This window comes from Arvicola amphibius, chromosome 11 (assembly GCF_903992535.2).
Source record: "Arvicola amphibius chromosome 11, mArvAmp1.2, whole genome shotgun sequence".
Taxonomy (NCBI): domain Eukaryota; kingdom Metazoa; phylum Chordata; class Mammalia; order Rodentia; family Cricetidae; genus Arvicola; species Arvicola amphibius.
In genome coordinates this window covers 36240345-36261809 of record NC_052057.2, presented here as the reverse complement: position 1 = coordinate 36261809, position 21465 = coordinate 36240345, and the positions used below count along the sequence as shown (strand labels likewise).

Here is a 21465-nt window from a genome sequence, read left to right as displayed (position 1 = left end):
TTGTCCCAGGAGAGGAACAAAGCCTCTCTTTCCCTTAAAGAGGCTATCTGGTCAGTGCTACACCACCACATTCTGAACCTCACACTCACAATGCTGGCCATCCAGCTTCTCTGTGGAGAAGAGAATAATGTGGAAATTCAGTGTTGTCTCTGCCAACAGTGGTCTCCCCGGCCATTGCCCAGAGGGAAGACCTTGGCTTCTACCTGTTCATGGGTCTTGTGAACACAGAGGTGGCTTTTTTATTGATCAGAGGTATATTCATATACCCAAGTACACAGGAAGCTCTAGAGGTCTGTGATCCCTCAACTTGTCTGACAATGGCTGTCCATTGTGACTGATATACTTGAGAAGTTTTGACCATGCAGCAATGCATTCTGTTGACACAGGTGTGTGCTACTGTTATTTGAAATAATAAGTCTTAACATTGATGAGGACACTTACCTGATGTTTGTACATTTCTACAAGGAGATGAGGGAGGGGAAACCATAATCAGAATAGATTATGAAATACGTTTTTTTTTCTTTTTTCTTTATTTTATTTTTTCTTAAAAAGAAAACAAACTTTTTTTTATTTTACTTACCAATCCCAGTTCACACTCCCTCCCCTCCTCCCATTCCCTCTACCTTCCTCCCACCCAAGCCCCCATCCACTCCTTAGAGAGGGTAAGTCATTGCTTTGAGGAAAGTACAAAGCCCTCTCTACTATATCTAGTCTGAGCAAGGTATCCATCCAAAGAGGATGGGTTCACAATAGCCAGTACAAACAGTACAGATAAATCCTCGTGCTACTGCTAGTAGCCCCGCAGTCTGCTCCAGTCATACAACTGTCACCACATTCAAAGGGTCTTGTTTGGTCTTATGCTGGTTCCTTCCCTGTCCAGCAGGGTGTACCTACAAAGAGGTCTTGACCTCTTTGCTCATATTCTCACTCTTCCCACTCTTCAACTGGAAGTTTCTTCAATTAAAAAGAAAAATGTTTAAAACATAAATTTCCATGTATTTTAATATATATGACATACTTTCATAATCATTCTGCAAATATGGAAGATAGAATAAGTCTTTTGAAAAAATTTTGAAAGATTAGGATACTGAATAGTAGAATAAATATTTTTATTGAGCCGGGCGGTGGTGGCGCCTTTAATCCCAGCACTCAGGAGGCAGAGGCAGGTGGATCTCTGAGTTTGAGGCCAGCCTGGTCTACAAGAGCTAGTTCCAGGACAGGCTCTAGAAACTACAGGGAAACCCTGTCTCGAAAAACCAAAAAAAATATTTTTATTGAAATTATAATCTTATAGAGTTGAGGTTTTCCAGGAAGACTACTGGCTTCTTAATTCTCTCTTATTTAATGAGGCACAAAGAGATGACTATTTCAAAGGTGGCTCGTCACTCTGATGTGTAAAGATAATTAGAATTCAAGATACCAAGGGGACCTGTTTCCATAACTTAAAATGTGAAGCAAATTACAGGATATGTTATGCATACATTAAATCAAGAAAATCATAGTACTAATAATTTCAATTATCCCCACCTGAGAGCAGTGCTGGCGGTGTCTACTGGGGAGGCTGATGTCACTGGAAGGCCTCTGCTGACTGTCCCCTCACTTATTTCAGGCAGCATCTCTAACTGTGGACTCCTGCTCCGAGAATCAGGAGCCAGGCTACTGCACTGTCAGCAATGCAGCGGTTTCTGATGACTGGTAAGTAAAATCATAACTCCATTCTTATCATTAATGAAATGATGATTTACAAGAACTTTAAAGAATTATTCTCCACGCTAAATGGTTGTATACGCCCTCAAAGAGATATTCATACTATAAAGTAACTACTGCCAGTGAAACATTATTTTAATGCTGGGTTGAAAAGTCACAAAGTGATGAGTCAGGGATAAAAGCAAAGGAAACAGTGTCTACTGTAGGCAAGACTGCTTAGATTTCCCTTCATGAAAGGCTTTCATGCTTCCTGAGTTCTGTGAGCATGTCCAGCATGGCCGCCATTCATTCAGACACATTCTCTTCACGTTTGTGGGATAATTGAGACATGTTTTTTTTTTTTTTTTTTTTAATAGAGCTTCAAGCTGAATTGCAGTGCTGGCCAATCCAAGGCAGAAGGGATTTTGTAAGGAATGAGAAGTGGAGATGTACAGTGACCCCCTACCCACTGTCTTTATCGACATGCTGGAGGGCTTGCTGTGTTCTTAAAGAACTTTGCAGCCTGTAGAACTAACAGTCTTGGCATCTGTGCATTTGGTCTTTTCTAGATTGCTCATTTTTGCTGACAGCATTGCTGTGTGCATCCAGTGTGGATAGTTGAAATTTTAATTTCATAAGCTTCATTGTCTTTGTAATGTAAAACCCAAGCAATCATGAAAACACCTGCTTTAGGCTGGGTGTGGGCCAGGATGCTCGTTCTGGGAAAGTGAAGTAATGGACCAAAATATCTTGTGTTGTTTTTGAGATTTTTACCCTTTCGCATTCTCATAGGACTCTTGATGTTCAGCCAAACCGAGTCACCGTTGGAGGAATCAGGTCCTTAGAGCCAATCCTTCAGAGGAAGGGGCAGGTGGAGAGCCATGACTTTGTGGGGTGTGTAATGGAGTTCGCCGTCAATGGGCGACCCCTGGAGCCCAGCCAGGCTCTGGCAGCGCAAGGCATCCTTGACCAGTAAGACTTTCTCTCTCTCTCTCTCTCTCTCTCTCTCTCTCTCTCTCTCTCTCTCTCTCTCTCTCTCTCTCTCTCTCTCTCCCTTCCTTCCTTTCTCTCTCTTTTTTGTTTCCTCTCTCTCAACTATCTATCTATCTATCTATCTATCTATCTATCTATCTATCTATCTCTGTCTGTCTGTCTGTCTGTCTGTCTATATCTATCTATTACCTATCTATCTACCTATCTATCTATCTATCTATCTATCTATCTATCTATCTATCATTTATCTATCTACCTATCTACCTACCTATTGGTGGTTTTAAAAGACAGGGTTTCTCTGTGTAGCCCTGGCTGTCCAGGAACTCACTCTGTAGATCAGGCTGGCCTCAAACTCTCAGAGATCTTCCTCTCTCTACCTCCCAAGTGCTGGGATTAAAGGTGTGTGCCACCACACCGAGCAAGATTTTCTTATCATTAAAAAATGGAAATCCAATTACTTATCATCCTAAGCCTCCAGATTGAGGCCTTACCTTATCTGACTGACAGAGCTTCCATGATGTGGCCTGGGCTGTGTCTTGTCCATACCCTCTTTCTGGTCACTCTGTCCCTGTTGTTTCCCACATCCTGGGTTCCTAGTTCACAGTAGAACTTCCCACCACTTTTTCCTCATCCTGAAATCATCTTTTCTTGGGATCTAAATACAAATGTCCTCCCCTTACCCTCAATGTAGAGATACAGAAACCTGCTAAGGTCATACACTCTTCAGTCTGTGCAGAGGATCTCTGTCTATCAAGCAGCATATTCATCTTTTCCCTTTATTGTCTGTCATTCACACAGGAAAACAAAGCCTCTTTACCATATGGATTCATTCATTCCCTTATGTCTATGCCTGGTGTCATACCCAGTTTGTAAGTGGGCCATCATTAAGAGTTCTTTATGGGGTGCACATGGACCTAGAGTAAATATGTGGCCCTGGACCATGCTAATAAGGGATTCCTGGACCACTATGGTCCTTCAGAAGATGACATCACTGGTTATCATTGTAGAAGATATTTTAATTTAGCTTTCTCTTTTGGCATGAGATAGACCATGTTAATGAGATTTCTGTGTCATTAATTGCTTCAGGGTAGCTGGGGCAAGACCCTTCCTATACTGTAAACCTATAATTAAGCACATTGACCAGTCTATGCCTGCCTCTTGTCAAATGTTGTTCTTCCGGGTTGGTGTTTTAGCCATCTTTTCTGTGACTCTCTTGCAGGTGTCCTAGACTAGAAGGCACGTGCGCTCGCAACCCTTGCCAACACGGTGGCACCTGTGTGGACTTTTGGTCATGGCAGCAGTGCCAGTGCATGGAGGGCCTCACTGGAAAGTACTGTGAGAAATGTAGGTCACCACTGTCACATTCATGGGATGTTGTCACAGCCCCAGAAAGTATAAATAGGTGCACATAAGCAAGTTACTGCATTTTGACTCTAACATGGCAAATTTTACGTGTGCCAAATGGGGGAAGATACAATTGTAAATCGGCTTTATAACATGAAGAGGAGTAGCATTCTCTCAAAGAATTTTATCTTAACTAAATGTCCGTTTCACCTTATAAATGGACCACTGGGTTATTTTATGTCACTTATTGGGTAGTTAGGAAATTTAAAGTCAGCAACTATACTCAGTTTGCAGATAAATAGTGTCTGCTCTTGAGGGGTATTTCTCTGGTCAGATTTTTATATTTGTCAGATAAAATTTACAGTATTACTGGATTACACACAGCTCCAAATATTGTGTGGTAGTCAGTGTATTAAAATAAAACTAATAGTTTATTTTAAGTTGTTTTTGAGCAGCATTGTTTCAGTTTTCTCATTAACTTAAACCCCAGCCTTATGATCATCACAACATCAGTGATACTCAAGCCATCAGTAAAGATTTGCTCTCTCATTGGATGCTGTGTATTCTGTTCTACCCTGTGCCTTGGGCCCACCTTTATGAGAACTGCTTTATTTTGAAATGAATGATTACTACTTAATTCGGCCACTAGTGCCTGGTGACATTTTAAGGAAACATTCGTTGCTACTGTAATAGGAAAATAAAGAGAAATGAGCGATAACATTGGAATACAATATAATCCAAAAGACCTTAGAGGCGGTCAAACTAGATGTATCATAGTAGCTTGGCTATCAAAGAAAAAGAAAAAAATGAGTTGACACGTAGTAGTTCTTTAATGAGCTGCCCGGAGACTCATTTTTCTCATGTGAAACATAATTCTGCACGTGTTATTCTGTTTATCTGTTTAGAGTGTATGACCCAGGACAGAGTTACCCCTGATTCCATTTCCCCATGTTCCCTTCCTGAGCTATGCTTCTGGTTGTATAGATGCAAACATCTTCCTTCCGGACTGGGAGTTTTTAAATATCATTGCCACGGCAATGGCTCCAGGTAGAACTACAGCCAGCAATCTTTGACTAGACAATTTTTTGGGTTCATATTTCTAAAAAAATTAGAGACTAGAGGGACTAAAGACTAAAGAGCCAAAGGTTTCCAACTATAAAAACATACTTGCTTAATAATTTCAGGAATGCATTGAAATTGGTTCAAGTTTTGAGTTGTGCATTTTAGCACTTGGCTGTGTCGTCCGTGTCCAGGCTTTTCGGTCCCATAGCACAGAGATTGGATGACAAGTCCCCCAAGTGATTAATGATTGCCATCAAGGATTTTATGTTTCCCAGATCCAAAAGGACTCAACCATTGGCAATACACTAACATAATTATTCACAAATGGAAATTGTTTTCTCAGAGTAGGACCAGGAAGAGTAATTTCAGAATCTTGAACTTTTGTCATTTTTAATACCTTGTGCCCCTCTGAAGAATGCTCTAAAAAAAAGTCTCTTTCTTCTGGGCTTTCAGCTGTCACCCCAGACACTGCCTTATCACTAGAAGGCAAAGGACGCCTGGACTACCACATGAGTCAGAGTGAGAAGCGGGAGTATTTGCTGACCCAGAGCATACGGGATGCCATGTTGGAGCCTTTCGGTGTCAATAGTCTGGAAGTAAAATTCAGGACGCGGAGTGAGAATGGTATTTTGATCCACATCCAGGAAAGCAGCAATTATACCACTGTGAAGGTGAGAGGAGCTTGCGCTGACCTATCTGATGACCCTGCCTGCTCCGGGGCAGCAGTCGCTTCCCCCACATTTGTCCTTTCCTTTCCAGGCTTAGAGTTCTGACCAAAGTTTGGCAGTGATCCAGTACCATCCACTCTTAACGTTTCCAGGGCCTGAGCCAGAGTAACAAAGATTTGAGAGGGCCAGTTTCTAAACACCTCTGTGTTGTTTTTATGGCAAAAACCACGGTCAGGCAGGTCATCACAGAAAAGGTAGTCAAGTCTGCTTTCCCTGATAAGAATCTGTGTTGCTTTGCCTTCTATCATAAGCAAAATAAAGCATGAAAAGTATGTGCCTCGATTATGGAGGATTATTTTCACCAAGAATTATTTTCAAAACTTATAATATAGGTTAAATTCTAAGATTAGACTATGTAGAAAATATCTGGCTTCATTCTGAAATGGCATTCTATTCATTACCTAGGTCAAATCCACAAAGTTTAATGGTTTTGGCATTTATTGTAAGTAAAATTTCTTTTCATTTCTTCAAGTAAATTTTAATGAGTAAGGAGAGAAATGTATCCTCAATCCTATGGAGATTAGAAGGGGACATGGGGTGGCTTTCCTCTGCCTTATTCCTTTTAAGCAGGGTTTCTCTTTTTGTCTGGAGTTCTCAGATCTGCTTTCAAGCATAGGCTGATCAGTGTACTTCTGGGATCTTCTCGACTCCTTTGCAGTCACTGACATGGGTGCTGGGGTTTGCTTGACTCCTTTGCAGCTATGGACATGGGTGTTGGGAATCCAAACTCAGGTCCTCACACCTGTACATCTAACAATCTACCCACTGAGCCATCCCCCTGCTCTCTTTAAATAATATCAAAAATTTATTTTTTAAAAAATTTATAGTCAATAAGAAGGACAGAGTTGTCTCTGGGATTTTACTTCATTTCCCCCCTCTGTAGGTAGAAGTCCAAGTCAATCACTCATGACCCATGAGTCATTCTTTGCCTACCTCCTGTGACCTTCTGAGAGTATGAAATGAGAACCGCCTTCTTTCATAGACAGACATTAGCCCCAATTTTTCCAGGAGATCTTGTGTTTAGTTTCATCAATGTTTCATAAGCTCATTCTGTGTCTTATCAGTCTATTGATATTTTTGTACTCATTTTAGTAAATTCTTAAGAACACAAAACCATGATTAATGACTTACTTTTCTTATCAATATTTTGAGACAAATAGAAAAGTATTAGCAATTACTTGATTTAATTCACAAATGATATTAAAAATAACATTGGGGTGGTCAATCCTAAATTGTAGGTTTTGGTTTTCCAGGTTTCTTTGTGCAACTGACTCTCCCTGTTATCTTAGGTGTTTATTTTCAGTAAGTCACACAAAAAATCCCATTCCTTTTCCTGGTGGTCTGCTTGTATCTTCCTTATCTTATTTGTTTCTAGATGAAGATGCTTTTTACTTCCTACGGTCGTTTGACAGTGTTTGGAGATATTTTTCTTGGAGTGATGAGGGTGATGCCACCATGTAGTTGCTGGAGACCAGAGCTGAGCTTCCTATAATATATACAGTACCCCCAACAGAGAACCATATGCTCAAAAATCTCAGTCAGTGCTGCATTTGCGACAGAGCTCTGGTTTCCTACAGGGACATCTTCACGTGTTCACTTTACATTCATTACTTAGACAAATATCTTGTTTCCCCAGTCAATATAACTCATGAAACAGAGAACTACTTAAAATGTAGTCAAATATGCTGTTGGTCATTTCCACTGAAAAGCAAATTAGAAGCAAGCAATTAGAGAGGCTATGATGTAATTACAGTGGATTCATCTGCCCAGAACACCATTCCCTCCTGAGAGGGGAACCTGAGTGGCTTCTGCTCAGAGTTCCTCCATTCTGAGAGGCCACACTTCAGTCTTTGCATGAGATTATTTTTTAAGCTGTCTCCAAGTCCACATGCCATTTAAATAACATAGGACACACTGCTGTTTGCCTTCTCCTTCAACCAAGCAGTTCGGTCAACATGCTAATACATATGAAGAGTGAAAGCCTCCATTAGGAAGTGACTGAATGATAGGGTCTGTCGTTCTCACTATGAAGCTCAGCAGGATGCTTGCTGGCACCGCCTCAACATGGTGCCACAGAGCTAAACAGAAAATTAGGCAAAATGACCAGTTATTAATAGTCATGGCATTTAGCGAGAAAATTGTGAGCAGCAGATTTTCAAAAGCAAAGACCTTGGCAGATAAAAGGAGTAGAAGAGGAAAAAGCACCCAGTCAAAAAGAGCAAAAGGAACTCAAGAAGTAACTGTGCTGGGCAGGAGGTGACTGGGTCTGCCGGAGTGTGGTTGAGGAAGACGTGGGCAGAAGATATTCTTAGTATCAGCTGCCGACCGTCCAGGAACCATGGTTTCTCTTGGCCCACCTTCTTACCATTTTTTCCTTCACTCTCTATTTGGTGAACACTCACTCTCTCTCTCTCTCTCTCCCTTCTTTCCCCCTCCTTCCCCCACCTCTCATGCCCTCCCTCCCTCCTCCTGCTTCTCTTCTCTCTTCCTCCCTCTCTGTCACCCTTATTCCATCTCTTCTTTCCTCTCTCCCTCCTCTTCTCTCTCCTCCTTCTGACCCTCTCTCCCGCCCTCCTTTTCTCTCTTCCTCTCATATACATGCACCCATGATAGGGAAAATGAGCAAAGTTGTTGGGTGAAGGAGATCATGGGTAATTTGAGTGTATCGGGAGATAGCTAGAAGAATTGAAGGGAGAATCCTAGAACAACTTTGCTCTGATCATTTTATTTACATATATTTATCACATATGTATGCAGTGTGTGAGTGTGTGGTATATGCACATCTTCTGTCTTCTGCTGTTCACTGCCCTATTGCCTTGGGTAGGTCTCTCACTGGACTGGACTCACATATTGCTAAGCTGTCCAGCCAGAAAGCTCCCATGGTCTCCATCTCTGCTCTTCATTGCTGGCATTGCAGGGGCACAATGCTATACCCAACTTTGATGTTGATGTTGGGGTTTTGAATTCAGGGCTTAATGCTTACAGAAGAAGCACTGAGCCATCACCCAGCCTTTGAAAAATATTTTTAATTGGGAAATACCGTATTAAAGCACTCCGATATGATTGCTGTATGTAACTTTGTTACGCGACTTTTCCACAAAGCACACACGAACTGACTTTCAGTTCTTCCAGAAGTGTTTCTTGCATACAGACATGGAGTCTGAGCTGAGTGACACACACAACTGACCCCTGCTTTCCCTTCTGTGGCTCCTAGGATACTTCATCTCTGGGCCCTGGGCAGCAGTCCTATCTGGCAACAGAGATGGGAATGTGTTCTCTGACCCAGGGGCTCATCTTGCCTTACAAATTATTCATTTTCTGAAGGGTCAGCCCATCACACTGGAAACTTGCAAGCTGGAAACTGGAGTGTCCTGTTACCCAGTGTTCTGCTGAAAGAAATCAAATTCCTCTAGATAAATTGAAGAGACAGCTGTAGTGAAGTCTTGGCCAAATCTCCCTTTGACTTTATGGTATTTTGTCCTGGAAATGAATAGCCCCATTTTTTTTTTTTTTTTTTTTTTTTTTGTCTAAGACTCCAGTGTTGTGGTATAGGAAGGGAAAGCTACTTCCGTCATTGTCTTTCCACCTACTCTGCCTTTGTAGCTTCCCCTTCACTTTTTGGTTTTGCTTTTTTTTTTTTTTGTTATTTGTCTTTTAACTATTTTAGCCTTTTGACTAAACTTAGTTATTTAACATACTTCCTTCTGCCCTTGAAATACAAGTAATTACAATTAGTGTCAATTATTTAGGCTACCTAGTTTTAGTTTTGTGCGGAAAAGTTAGATGCCCCTCAAGTAGTTTCATGTAAGATGAAAACCTGCTAGAATTTGCAAACAAGCAATCAGGCTGTCTGAACTTGCAGGGATGAGATCGGTGAATGTATTGTATTACTTTAGACTCCTCATCCGTTCCAGTTCCTTCAGATTGCTCAATACTTTAAACAAAGTATTTTTATTCAAGGATATCACGTCTGATATGTGCATTGCTTTCAATGCCTCTTACAGGTTAAGAACGGCAAAGTGCACTTTACATCAGATGCAGGTGTTGCTGGGAAAGTGGAGAGAAGCATCCCGGAAGCGTACGTTGCGGACGGCCACTGGCACACCTTCCGGATCTCAAAGAACGGCAGCACCACCGTGCTGTCGGTAGACAAAATATACAACAGAGACATCGTCCACCTCACGCAGGACTTCGGTGGCCTCGAGGTGCTTACCATCTCTCTGGGAGGAATCCCCCCCAACCAAGCCCATCGAGACACTCAGACAGGTAAATGCCTCAGGAAAATCCGCTCCTCTTGATGTAGGTGATTTTGGTGGCTAACAGGGAGTGGTGGTTAAAGTCCAATTGATTGCATATGACTTTCTTCCACAGAGTAATTTTATCCCAGTGTAGTTTTTACAAGAGTAGCTGGATTTCTGATACTGGTAATTATGAATCTTCTAATCAACATTACTGTCTTGAGAGAGATTGTGACATTAACTGCTTTCGTCTGTACTGTTGAGATGTGGTTGAAGTATGGGTTGCTCCAATGCTTGGCTTGTCCTCAAGGTCTTTGTCTCTTCAGTCCTGTGTGCATCAAAGTTGGTCTCCCCAAGGAATGGAGGAGACTGGGGTAATAAATGTCAGTCAGATCCTCACAGGATGTAGATGTTATTTTAGATCAGTGATACAAAGGAAAATGGAGAAATTCGTGTGTTTGTAGACTAGGAGGAAGGTGAGACTGTTGGAAGGTTCATTTGATGGAAAATGTTGACAAAGGAGGCCAAGGCCAGGAACAGCTCATGGGCAGCTAGGGTAAGGCAGACAATGAAACTGGGGAAGAAAATGGGTGTTCCAGTTGGAAAGTCTGGATGTGCTTATTCTACTTGCAGAAGATAAGGAGTAATTAAAAGTTTAATTTTAAACATGCAGTAGTATTGAAGATATTTCAGGCTGATTCTGAGGATGAAGAGGAGGAAGAGTTCCAGGACCCGGGTGTTAGCAGCTAGGATCCAGGAGGCACTGCAGTAGAAGATACAGTTGGCATTTTAATGGAATGGTCCAAGGAGTGAAGTCAAAGTAGATGAACCTGGCTTGTTCTGGAGGTCATTTTTGGCAAAGATGAGGGAGAATTCTGAGCTTTCATCTCAAACAATAGTGCCCCCAATCAAGGGAACGCCGAGGAAGAGTGAGGCAGATCTCGGAAGCATGGAGTTTGCTGTGGAACACATGGGTTTGAAGCACCTCGGAAAGGACATTGAGTGAATGATCTGCACTCAGGGTAGACCCCGGCTAGAGATGTCAGTGCCGAGTAAGGGGAACGTGGGTGGGTGTGAGATTGTGTAGGAAGCCTTGTGTGACTCCAGAAGGAGAGGGCTGTGTAAAGAAGAGTGAGTCGGTATAAATGTGTGGAACTTCCAAAGAACATAAGATGTGGCAAAACGAAGAAGAAAGGAAGGCAGAGTCAGGGGCTATGGAATCAAGGTTCAATAGCCTAGGAAATTCTGGGAAGAATAAGTCACCCTGACAGATGTCACTTGGGTAGGAAGGTATGTCAAAATAGAGGAAAACACAGAATGTGTCACAGATGATGTGATCAGTGCATAAAAATTCTGGGTTGTAAGTCCTTATTTTAGAAAATGCGCTATTTGGGATTTTGTAAGAGATCAAGATGGTGTAGATTCTGCTGGCCTGGTAGGCAAAGTCAACTCCCGTGCCTTCATGTCTGTGCTTCCTTACATCAGCGCGTTCAAATCAGGGAAGGATCTCTTAACTGCTTTCGTCATTACCAGTCACTACTGACAAACCCCTTGGGATTCTTCTGTCTACGTCATCCTGACCATTTATAATGTGGGTGCCACAGTTAGCTCTTCCCATCCCAGATACCCTCCAACCCTGGAGTGGTCAGTGTTTTTCTTTTGATCCACAAGGGCCCGTACCAGTATCTTTGATGGGCATACGGTCTGTGATTACACAGTCCCTGGTCTTGGGGTTGAAGCAACTGGCCTTCATTTTACTATTCCTGTTGTTTATAAAATAAGATTTATCTCTAAGTAACTCTTGGTCAATGGCCTGTAAAAATCAAACTGATGAACTGTTAAATAGGTGAAGAGAGGGGGGGGGAAGGGAGAGGGAGAGGGAGAGGGAGAGGGAGAGGGAGAGAGAGAGAGATCAGCACAGTCTGGATGCGGAGACCTTCCAAACTTTTCAGTTCTCCCCATGTGTTACCTCACTCTGTGGTTTGGGAGTTCATGTCAGAGGACATGCATTCAGAAGGGAAATGGTTGCTTTTCTCTAAAGCGACTTTTACTGTATCTCCCCCACAGGTTTCAATGGCTGCATTGCCTCGGTGCTCTATGGTGGAGAGAGCCTCCCCTTCAGTGGGAAGCACAGCTTGGCCTCTATTTCCAAAACTGACCCTTCAGTAAAGATTGGCTGTCGGGGTCCCAACATCTGTGCCAGCAACCCTTGCTGGGGAGACCTTCTGTGTATCAACCAGTGGTATGCCTACAAATGTGTCCCTCCTGGTGACTGTGCCTCCCACCCCTGCCAGAACGGAGGCAGCTGTGAGCCAGGGCTGCTGTCTGGCTACACATGCAGCTGCCCGGAGTCACATACCGGGAGGACCTGTGAGACGGTGGTGGCCTGCCTTGGTGTCCTCTGTCCTCAGGGGAAGGTGTGCAAGGCTGGAAGTCCCGGGGGACACGTGTGTGTCCAGACTCAGGGCCCAGATGAGATCTCCTTACCACTGTGGGCTGTGCCTGCCATCGTGGGAAGCTGTGCCACAGCCCTGGCCTTGCTTGTCCTCAGCTTGATTCTATGCAACCAGTGCAGGGGCAAGATGCCGAAGAACCCCAAAGAGGAGAAAAAGCCAAAAGAGAAGAAGAAAAAGGGCAGTGAGAATGTAGCCTTTGACGACCCCGACAACATCCCACCCTATGGGGATGATCTAGCAGTCAGGAAGCAACCCGAGGGGAACCCCAAGCCTGACATCATAGAGAGAGAGAACCCCTACCTAATCTTTGATGAGACCGACATCCCCCACAACTCAGAGACCATCCCTAGTGCCCCGCTGGCTTCGCCGGAGCAGGAGATTGAACACTATGACATCGATAACGCTAGCAGCATCGCGCCATCAGACGCAGACATCATTCAACACTACAAACAATTCCGAAGCCACACCCCGAAGTTTTCCATCCAGAGGCACAGCCCCCTGGGCTTCGCCAGGCAGTCCCCCATGCCCCTGGGAGCAAGCAGTCTGACCTACCAGCCTTCTTCATACGGCCAGGCGTTAAGAACCAGCTCTCTCAGTCACTCGGCCTGCCCCACTCCCAACCCCCTGTCCAGGCATAGCCCAGCTCCTTTCTCCAAACCATCTGCTTTCTACAGAAACAGCCCAGCCAGGGAACTGCACCTTCCACTGCGGGATGGGGGTACGCTGGAAATGCATGGGGACCCCTGCCAACCTGGCATGTTCAACTACGCCACCAGGCTGGGGAGGAGAAGTAAAAGCCCCCAGGCCATGGCGTCACATGGCTCAAGACCTGGAAGTCGCCTCAAGCAACCCATAGCACAGATCCCTCTAGAATCTTCTCCTCCCGTGGGACTCTCCATCGAGGAGGTAGAGAGGCTCAACACCCCTCGCCCTAGAAACCCCAGCATCTGCAGCGCAGACCATGGGCGATCCTCTTCTGAGGATGACTGCAGACGGCCCCTGTCCAGAACCAGGAACCCAGCAGATGGTATCCCTGCCCCAGAATCCTCTTCCGATAGTGACTCCCATGATTCCTTCACGTGCTCAGAAATGGAATACGATAGGGAGAAGCCCATGGTCTACACCTCCAGGATGCCCAAGTTATCTCAAGTCAACGAATCTGATGCAGATGATGAAGATAATTATGGAGCTAGACTGAAACCCAGAAGGTACCACGGACGCAGGGCTGAGGGCGGACCAGTGGGCACCCCTGCAGCAACATCTGGGGCGGCAGACAGCACCCTGAAGCTAGGGCAGCAGGCGGGCAACTTTAACTGGGACAACCTTTTGAACTGGGGCCCAGGCTTTGGCCACTATGTGGATGTCTTTAAAGATTTGGCCTCTCTCCCGGAAAAAGCAGCTGGTGGCGAAGAAGGTAAAAGTGGGGCAGCTAAACCATCCCCCAAAGATGGGGAGGCCGAACAGTATGTGTGAGGTGTGGGCAAGAAACACTCAAAGCAATCTGCGGCTGCCCACTCGCGTGGGTCACCCTTGTAAAACAGGCCAGTAATAGACCGGACCGGTGGCCGTAGGACACGTTTAATATTAACCACAAAGCTGCTCACATAGACTCCAAAACGACTCTTTAATTTAAATGTGCTTGGTGGAACGGTCCTCCTGCATGCATTGTGTTTTGTGATGAGTTCGAGGGGCATGCAACATTCATTGGGAAGTTTTGCTTTGTGTTTGGTTTGTGGATTTTACAGTTACTGCCATTACAGCTGCAGACATGAGCTGCGCTTTCACAGTGGGGGGGTGCTTGTTTCCATAGTAGTGTTATGGTTGCGTTTTACATGGCAAGGTCGCTTCAGTTGAACCAGTCCGCGCAAGGTGCAGGAAGAAACGGGTCCCATCCTCCGATGAAGGACCGCACATTAGCTCTCTTCAGACGTATAGGTTCATATGTGACGTTGCTCAGACATGCCAAGCGCTTGTTTTACATGACGGTGGGTACTAAGATTAAGTCATTTTGTTCAGCACTTTAAAGCTTGCTTAGAAACTGGGTTGACTCGTGTGTCTCTGTGTGAACAGTCATGGTCTCCTGACTTACCTCAGGCTTCCACAAAGAACAAGATGACCGCATACTGTCCCCAGAACACTGCCACCTTCCTTTTCTGGAGTAAAGTTCTCAGCGCACTTCTAAGAGACATTTTTTTAAAAGTTATTTATTGAATAAAAGAAAGTTCTATGCTTTTAACATGTAACAAATTGACCTAAGCAGGCCCTAATTGGTTTTATTTTTCAGCCATTCAACCTTTACCCCAAGTACCCGTTTTTATAATTTATATAAAGTCAGATTGCAACGTTTCTTACTTTCTGTCGTTTTGTAGATCATTTTTTAATACTGTGTAAAACTTTTTTTTTTTTTTACACCTGAGCTATGTTTTTGATACTGATATTTTCCTAAGCCGGAAACGTTTCTTGCTTTCAGGGAAGGTAAGAAAATGCATTTTTTTTACATTTGTTACTTATGTAACATTCATATTTTCACAGTTTGATATCTGTAACATACTGTATGCTTTCTACCTGTAAATGCCAACAATAGAATTAAAATATTTATTTAAAATATTGTGTCCTAGGGTGAATATCAGTTTCTATCTTTTCTCTGCTTTCATGTGGGCGATTGAGAGTATTTTCTTTCTGTCAACAAGACATATAGCAATAGCCAGTTGAACTTCCATGGGCTACAATATATTGTTGAATGAAGCGGTGGGCTATGTCCCGCCACCCAGCTAGCTTTACCCAAAATAATTACACGGAAACTGTATTCTTTTAAAACACTGCCTGGCCCATAGTTTCAGCCTCTTATTGGCTAATTCTCACATCTTCCTTTAACCCATATTTAGTAATTTATATAGCACCACGAGGTGTGGCTTACCAGGAGAGATCTTAACCTGCGTCCATCTCGGAGAGGAGAAACATGGCGACTCACTATGGCGACTGCCTGAAGCGTCTCCCCAACTCTGCTTCCTTGTTCCCACCATTCTGTTCTGTCTACTCCGCCTACCTAATTTTCTGTCTCTTAAAGGGCCAAGGCAGTTTTCTTTATTAATTAACCAATGAAAGAAACATAACAGATAACTCTCCTCCATCAATATATAGTGTCAAAAATCAAAGCTGTGGATAACAGCCAGCAAAGACATCTTATGGCCACCCAGCGCATTCTGGCTTACAGAGTCCTGGGACTTCTTTATGGTATGCTGAGTCTAGCCTAGTTGGGTCCAGGGAGACCAACATCGTGAGCCCTGTTTAAGCACATTTACTAGTTAGAAGTTCCCAGCAGAGTCTGTTCAATGAGAGGCAGCTTAAGACAGGGCTTCCAGCTAGAGAGGCAGCCATGACCTAAAGCCAGTTGTGAAATATCTCCAACCCCTGCTTTCTTCAAGCGTTCAGCTCCATATTTTTTTCTAACTCCAAGGCAGGTAAGAGAAACAGCAGGGAAGGTCTCCTCCACAGAACCATCTCTAACTTACTCTCCACTCTCACGTGGCATGTCTACACAGTACGCCGTAGTCAAGCCTGACCTCCAGTTTCTAAATTGAAGAAACTTAAATTGAAGAAAAGTGACTCCAAAGAGTGGCACATGACAGGATTGTTTATAAAGAACCACAGAACATTTTTAAATGACCTTGCTCCAACCACCAGACTGTTTTTGAATTAATTATATTCTGCAAACTTTGATTTGTTGAGAGGATTCTTCAACACCAGCCATCAGCCCACAGCTGTAGAATTTTACAATATAAATGAAATCTTAAATTAAAACAGCCAAATTATGAAATTGTATCCTGAATTGCTTTCTGGCATTTAAAAAGATTGTGATTATTAATTTTGTTTCAGGATAAGAAGTAAAATGTGGATTAGAATCTAAATCATGATAGTTATTTAATGTGATTGAAACCATAGTATCAGATGCTAATCTGATTTTGTCTTTTTGGTTCACCTGTGATGGACCATACTGTCTAATATTTCCCTGTGAGTCTTAGTGTTTCAAGTTTATCCACCCAAATATGGGGAAATCTTCATGCCTTTTGTATAACTCAGAACAGAAAACTCTTTCCCATCTGAGGAAATTCTAAATCATCTAAGCGACCTCAAGGACACAAAGTCCCTAATTCAGAACAGAGCTGACAGTAAACCAACAAGATCACAAATAAGGGTTAAGGGCAGAGAGCTGGGTGTGAAGAACTCTCTGGAGTTTGAATTCTTATTGCCCTCTCTACTGGTCCTGGATTAGGGCAAATGGCAGTCCTATAAGAAAATTCTCAGTGTTTTCTCCTCTTAGTTTTCTTAGTTTCTGAGTTTCTCCTCTGAAGCAAGGGCAGTGTTTGCTGCAAGGAAAATCAGATCTATGTGTAGTCAAGTCAAGTCTCACACAGAATCTAAATCAATACTCAACTGCCCAAAGTCACAAAGTGGCAGAAATATACTGCCTGGGGGGGGGTATGATGAGCAATTTGACAAGGTAATAATCCCAACAAAATAAGCAGCTCACAGCCTTCGAGTTTTATAAAAACCATGAAAGGCTCTTTGGGTTTCCTGAAATATCTGCTCCTTCAGCTCTCCTGTGTCTCTCAGTCAACTATTTTGACTTACTTTCAAGAAGAACCTTAATCTAGCCCAGAGGAGAGGGGGAGGAGCACAGGAAAAGGGAGGGACAATAAGAAGGAGGAAGAGCTAAAATGAGGGAGTGGGGGAGAGGTTTGTACTACCAGCCAGGAACAGAGTCACAGGAAAAGCAAACAGCTCCCAGGTCTCTGTCCCCAGGAGAAAATCCCTGTGGCTTTCAAGGTTGTTTCTAGAATTTTCTAAGTTAGCTGATTCATCGATAGCTCATTAAGATAAATTAAAACCATTTTTTTTAAATGGCAAATGAGAAGAGCCTGGAGGGCAGTTCCCCAGCTATGTGTTGTTAGGGAAATGCTTCCAAACAAGAAGGCTAATGGGAAACAGAGTCCTCACACTATTGAAAGTCGTGTACTTCATAAATATTTTATTTATAAGAAAAAAAAATACATCACAAAGCAACTTTATTCCATCCAGACATTCCATCTAAGAACAAATCGCTGACATCACACACAGGCATGCATTTTATTTTACTCAAGTGTAATGTTATGGCAAACATAAATCTTCAAGAAGTGAGAATGTTTTTGTTTGTTTGTTTTGTTTTTATTTTTAACAGTTTTGAATCAATTGAACAGAACATGGTTTCCTTCACTGTTTTATTTTGTGAACCCAATTTTAAAAGAAGTAGTTTTTCAAACCTGAAAAGGCTTCGCTGTGGGAGAAGTGCATTCAGGAATGGTGTGTGCTCTAACACCTTACCGGGCCTTTTGGTGTCAAGCCTCTCGGTTCGTAGCAAGGCTCTGCTGCCAGTGTTTACCTGGTGTCCAGGGAATGGCAAGGGCACACCAGTCACACAGTTGGGCAGCCAGGTATTGGCAGGGTCCATTTGTCCAAGAGGCTTAGCAAGGTGTTTGTATCAGTTCAGCAGTTTTCTTTGTGTAGTCAAGTCTCACACAGAATCTAAACCAATACTCAACTGCCCAAAGTCACAAAGTGGCAGAAATATACTGTCTGGGTGATATGTAGGCATTGCGGTCTACTTCTTCTGGAGCAGACGAGTTAGTCCCAGCAGCTCATTCCTTACCATCACAGGTATGGTATCTGTGTGACTGACAGGTCTGAGCAAGGAAAGTTACAGAAGGACTTCACACCATTCTTGTGCATGTCCTCTGCAGTTACGTCCACCTGAGGCTCAGAAGACAAACCAGACAGCTGCAGCTGTGGGGAGTTCCTCTGGGGACTGTGTCTCTTCCAGTCTGTCCCTTTAACCATCCCAAGCCTGGAGGAAAATCAAACTAATGAGAAGTATCTTCAGAGAGCTGATGGCAAAGGTATCCATTTCGCTGTCACCAAGGCTTGTGTGTATGCACAACACCTCCCCCCCCCCACCCCGATGAGCAACTTGGAAAAGATTTCATTTTAGAAATTGTGCTCAAGAAATGATCAGTGGCAATAAAAATACTTTCCAAAGTGAATACAGTAGACGCATTTTCTGGAGGGAATGGTGCGGAAGAAGTATCAGTCATAGTCGCTCATCTCTGCTCAAGCTCAAGACGATGAAGAACTTCACCAGAAGCGTTAGGTTTTACTCTGTTATTGTTTACCCTTTCAGACGCCATCTTGATATGTAGCTCAGGCTGTCCTCGCACTCATAATCCTCCTGCCTCAGTCTCCAAAGTATTGGGATCATAGGTTACTACCACCACATGCAGTCCTCAGATAGCATCTTTACTAATCTTTCTTCATTTGAAATGAGCGTAGGTATCTCCAGTTGACTCTCATCTTAGGGCCAGGGCATATTTCTTTCACTGGCTCTGATTCTATGACACAAAGAGTGTTTCTTTGGCACTGGTTTCAGGGTCAGGGTGTGTTTCTTTGGTTCTGGGTTCAGGGATAAAGACATTTCTTTCCCTGCCTCAGGTCTCAGATCTAGGGTGTGTTTCTTTCACTGGTTCTGGGTTCAGAGTCAGGGTGCTCAAGGATTGGTTGATTTCCCGCTTTAGTTGGCCCCTTTACCCTACAGTCGCCTTGTCTGAGGGAATAGCCACAGAATTTACAAAAGTATGCTCCTTCAAGGCAGAGCTTTCAGGTGACCCATTCAGATGTAATTTTACTAGTTTACGACTCTGTTTACTCAGCTCCCAAATCAGCTTCTGAGGTGCAACATCAGGATTGTACTCTGGTGAGAAGCTGGGATGGCAATCTGCATGCTGTTCTAGCCCAGAGAAAATAACCAACTATGGACCAAGTTCCCTGGCAGTGTCATCGATCCCTAATTTCAAATTGAAACCACATTTCATGTGGCGCAGATGTTGATCAACAGAAGATTCCATTTCGCCTCAGCAGTCTTTGTGCCCAAGCCGTCCTTCCTGTCCCCTGTCTGCCAGTCCTGGCCTAGAATGTGCCCTCGCAGCTGATGTTTGACTGAATTTGAAAAATAAAATGTGCCAGGGAAAGGTTTCTTTCAAGAAATGGTATAATACAAACTTTAGGTCTATCGCAAACATGTGTTAATTATTTTACAGCTGCTAATCTGAGGAATTAAAGCATACTGCCGTTCAAAGTCAGGTCACATGGTTGGTTTCTCATAAGACACTGGTAAGCTGTAGGAATAGCTTAAAAAGAAGGTAAAAAGTTTGTTCTCCATTGCTTTGGCAGACCCATGCTGGAGAACCTTGAGTTGATGGGCAGCCACACATTAGGGTAAATGGTTTAAAGAACAAAGGAGAGGAGACAGAAAGCTGGATGGGTCAGGAAAGAGGAGATCTCAGAGGAGCTGGGAGAGGGGTGGATATGATATAGAACAGTGTGTGAAATTTTCAAAGAACTAATGAGAAAGAAAGAAATGTGAACTGACAATCATGGCCATCATTTGAGAAGGCCATTTGAATCCTTCATGTAATCTAGGCACCAGGCTCAGAATAATATCTACTGCAGAATGCTGCATGGATGCGGGGGTGGGGGGATTGTTGGAGTCACACAGTTTGATTCCGTAAGCTCAGAGAGAAGAGGATTGAGAGCTTCTTTAAGAAGGAGGAAGGCTTGCGCTGTCATGATGCACCTTGAAAAACTGAGTTAGTGGAATACTCAGCAGATCATAAAGCACCAGAGACAGTTGTAAGGGACAAGTCCCCTTCCATACTAATACAAGGCTATCTCAGGCGTGATGGTCAGCTTTAACTGTCCACTCTTCACAAACTGGAATGGTCAGAGAAGAGCTTCTCAATGGGCAATTATCTACTTTGGGTTGACCTGTGGGTATGCCCTTACGAGATCATCTTCATTAATTGACAGGAGACAACCCAATCCACTGTGAGCTGCACCAATCCCTAGGCAGAAGGTCCTGAACTATTTTAGAGATTGGACAAGCAAGCAAGTCAGCTAGTAAGCCTCTATTGAACCAATGCCGTCTACTCCAGGCTGTGGATATGATGTGGCCAGCTGTTTAAAGGTCTTGTTTTGACTTCCCACAACAAAGGATTGTAACCCAAAAAATAAAGTGAAAAAACAGCCTGTCTTAGTTAAAGTTTCTGTTTCTGTGAAGAGACACCATGACCATGGCAACTCTTATAAAGGAAAATATTTAACCGGGGTGATTTACAGTTTTAGAAGTTCAGTCCATTATCATGGCTGACATGGAGCAGGCAGACATGGTACTGGAGAAGGGGCTGAGAGTTCTACATCTTGATTCATAGGCAGCAGAAGGAGACACTGTGTGCCACACTGGGCATAGCTTGAGCATATGAGACCTCACAACCTGCCTCCACAGTGACACATTTACCTTAACCAGGCTATACTCCTAATAGTGCCACTCACTATGGGCCAAGCCTTCAAACACAGGAATCTATGGGGGCCACTCCTATTCAAACCAATACAACCTTTTTCTCTCCTAAATTGTTTTTATCAGGATATTTTATCTCCCTAAACACATGAAACTAGAACACATGGCCATCCTGCATTCAATGGCCACTTTTGAACTGGTCTTTGTGTTTTATCAAGGAAAGAATAACTCTGCCTATGAGTCTGGGTAACAGATCTTTCTCTAACTTTCTTGACAGGAGTCTTTAGCTGCCAGCCAACATAGAGAACTATGAAAATAAAAGTTGACTCTGACAAGAGAGGACTTGTAGTTTTGTGTGACTAGGCTGTTCTTTGTCAAATCTGGTCAAATTTAAAGCCCTCAAAGCCCTGTGTCCCTAGAATTATTGAAATATTTCCAAAGAAAACTATGCTTATGTAAAGGCCTGGAAGAAATAATGATTTTCTAAGGAGACACTTATATATCTCAATCCCACTCTCAGACTGTTGAAAACATGGGTCCTAAAGAAATGAAGATTTCCCCAGGAAACTTATGCT

General features: G+C 43.3%; 1 protein-coding gene across 1 annotated transcript in view; it reads left to right on the top strand.

The window, feature by feature from the left end:
- The window catches only part of Fat4 (FAT atypical cadherin 4), a 132181-nt gene extending 117105 nt beyond the window's left edge, over positions 1–15076 (top strand). The window contains exons 12-17 of the mRNA XM_038348047.1: positions 1610–1695; positions 2479–2658; positions 3899–4023; positions 5539–5756; positions 9818–10079; positions 12119–15076. Of these exons, the coding sequence (XP_038203975.1) occupies positions 1610–1695; positions 2479–2658; positions 3899–4023; positions 5539–5756; positions 9818–10079; positions 12119–13980 (2733 nt within the window). The 3' untranslated portion in view covers positions 13981–15076. The remainder of the gene's footprint in view (positions 1–1609; positions 1696–2478; positions 2659–3898; positions 4024–5538; positions 5757–9817; positions 10080–12118) is intronic.
- Positions 15077–21465: the final 6389 nt, after the last annotated feature.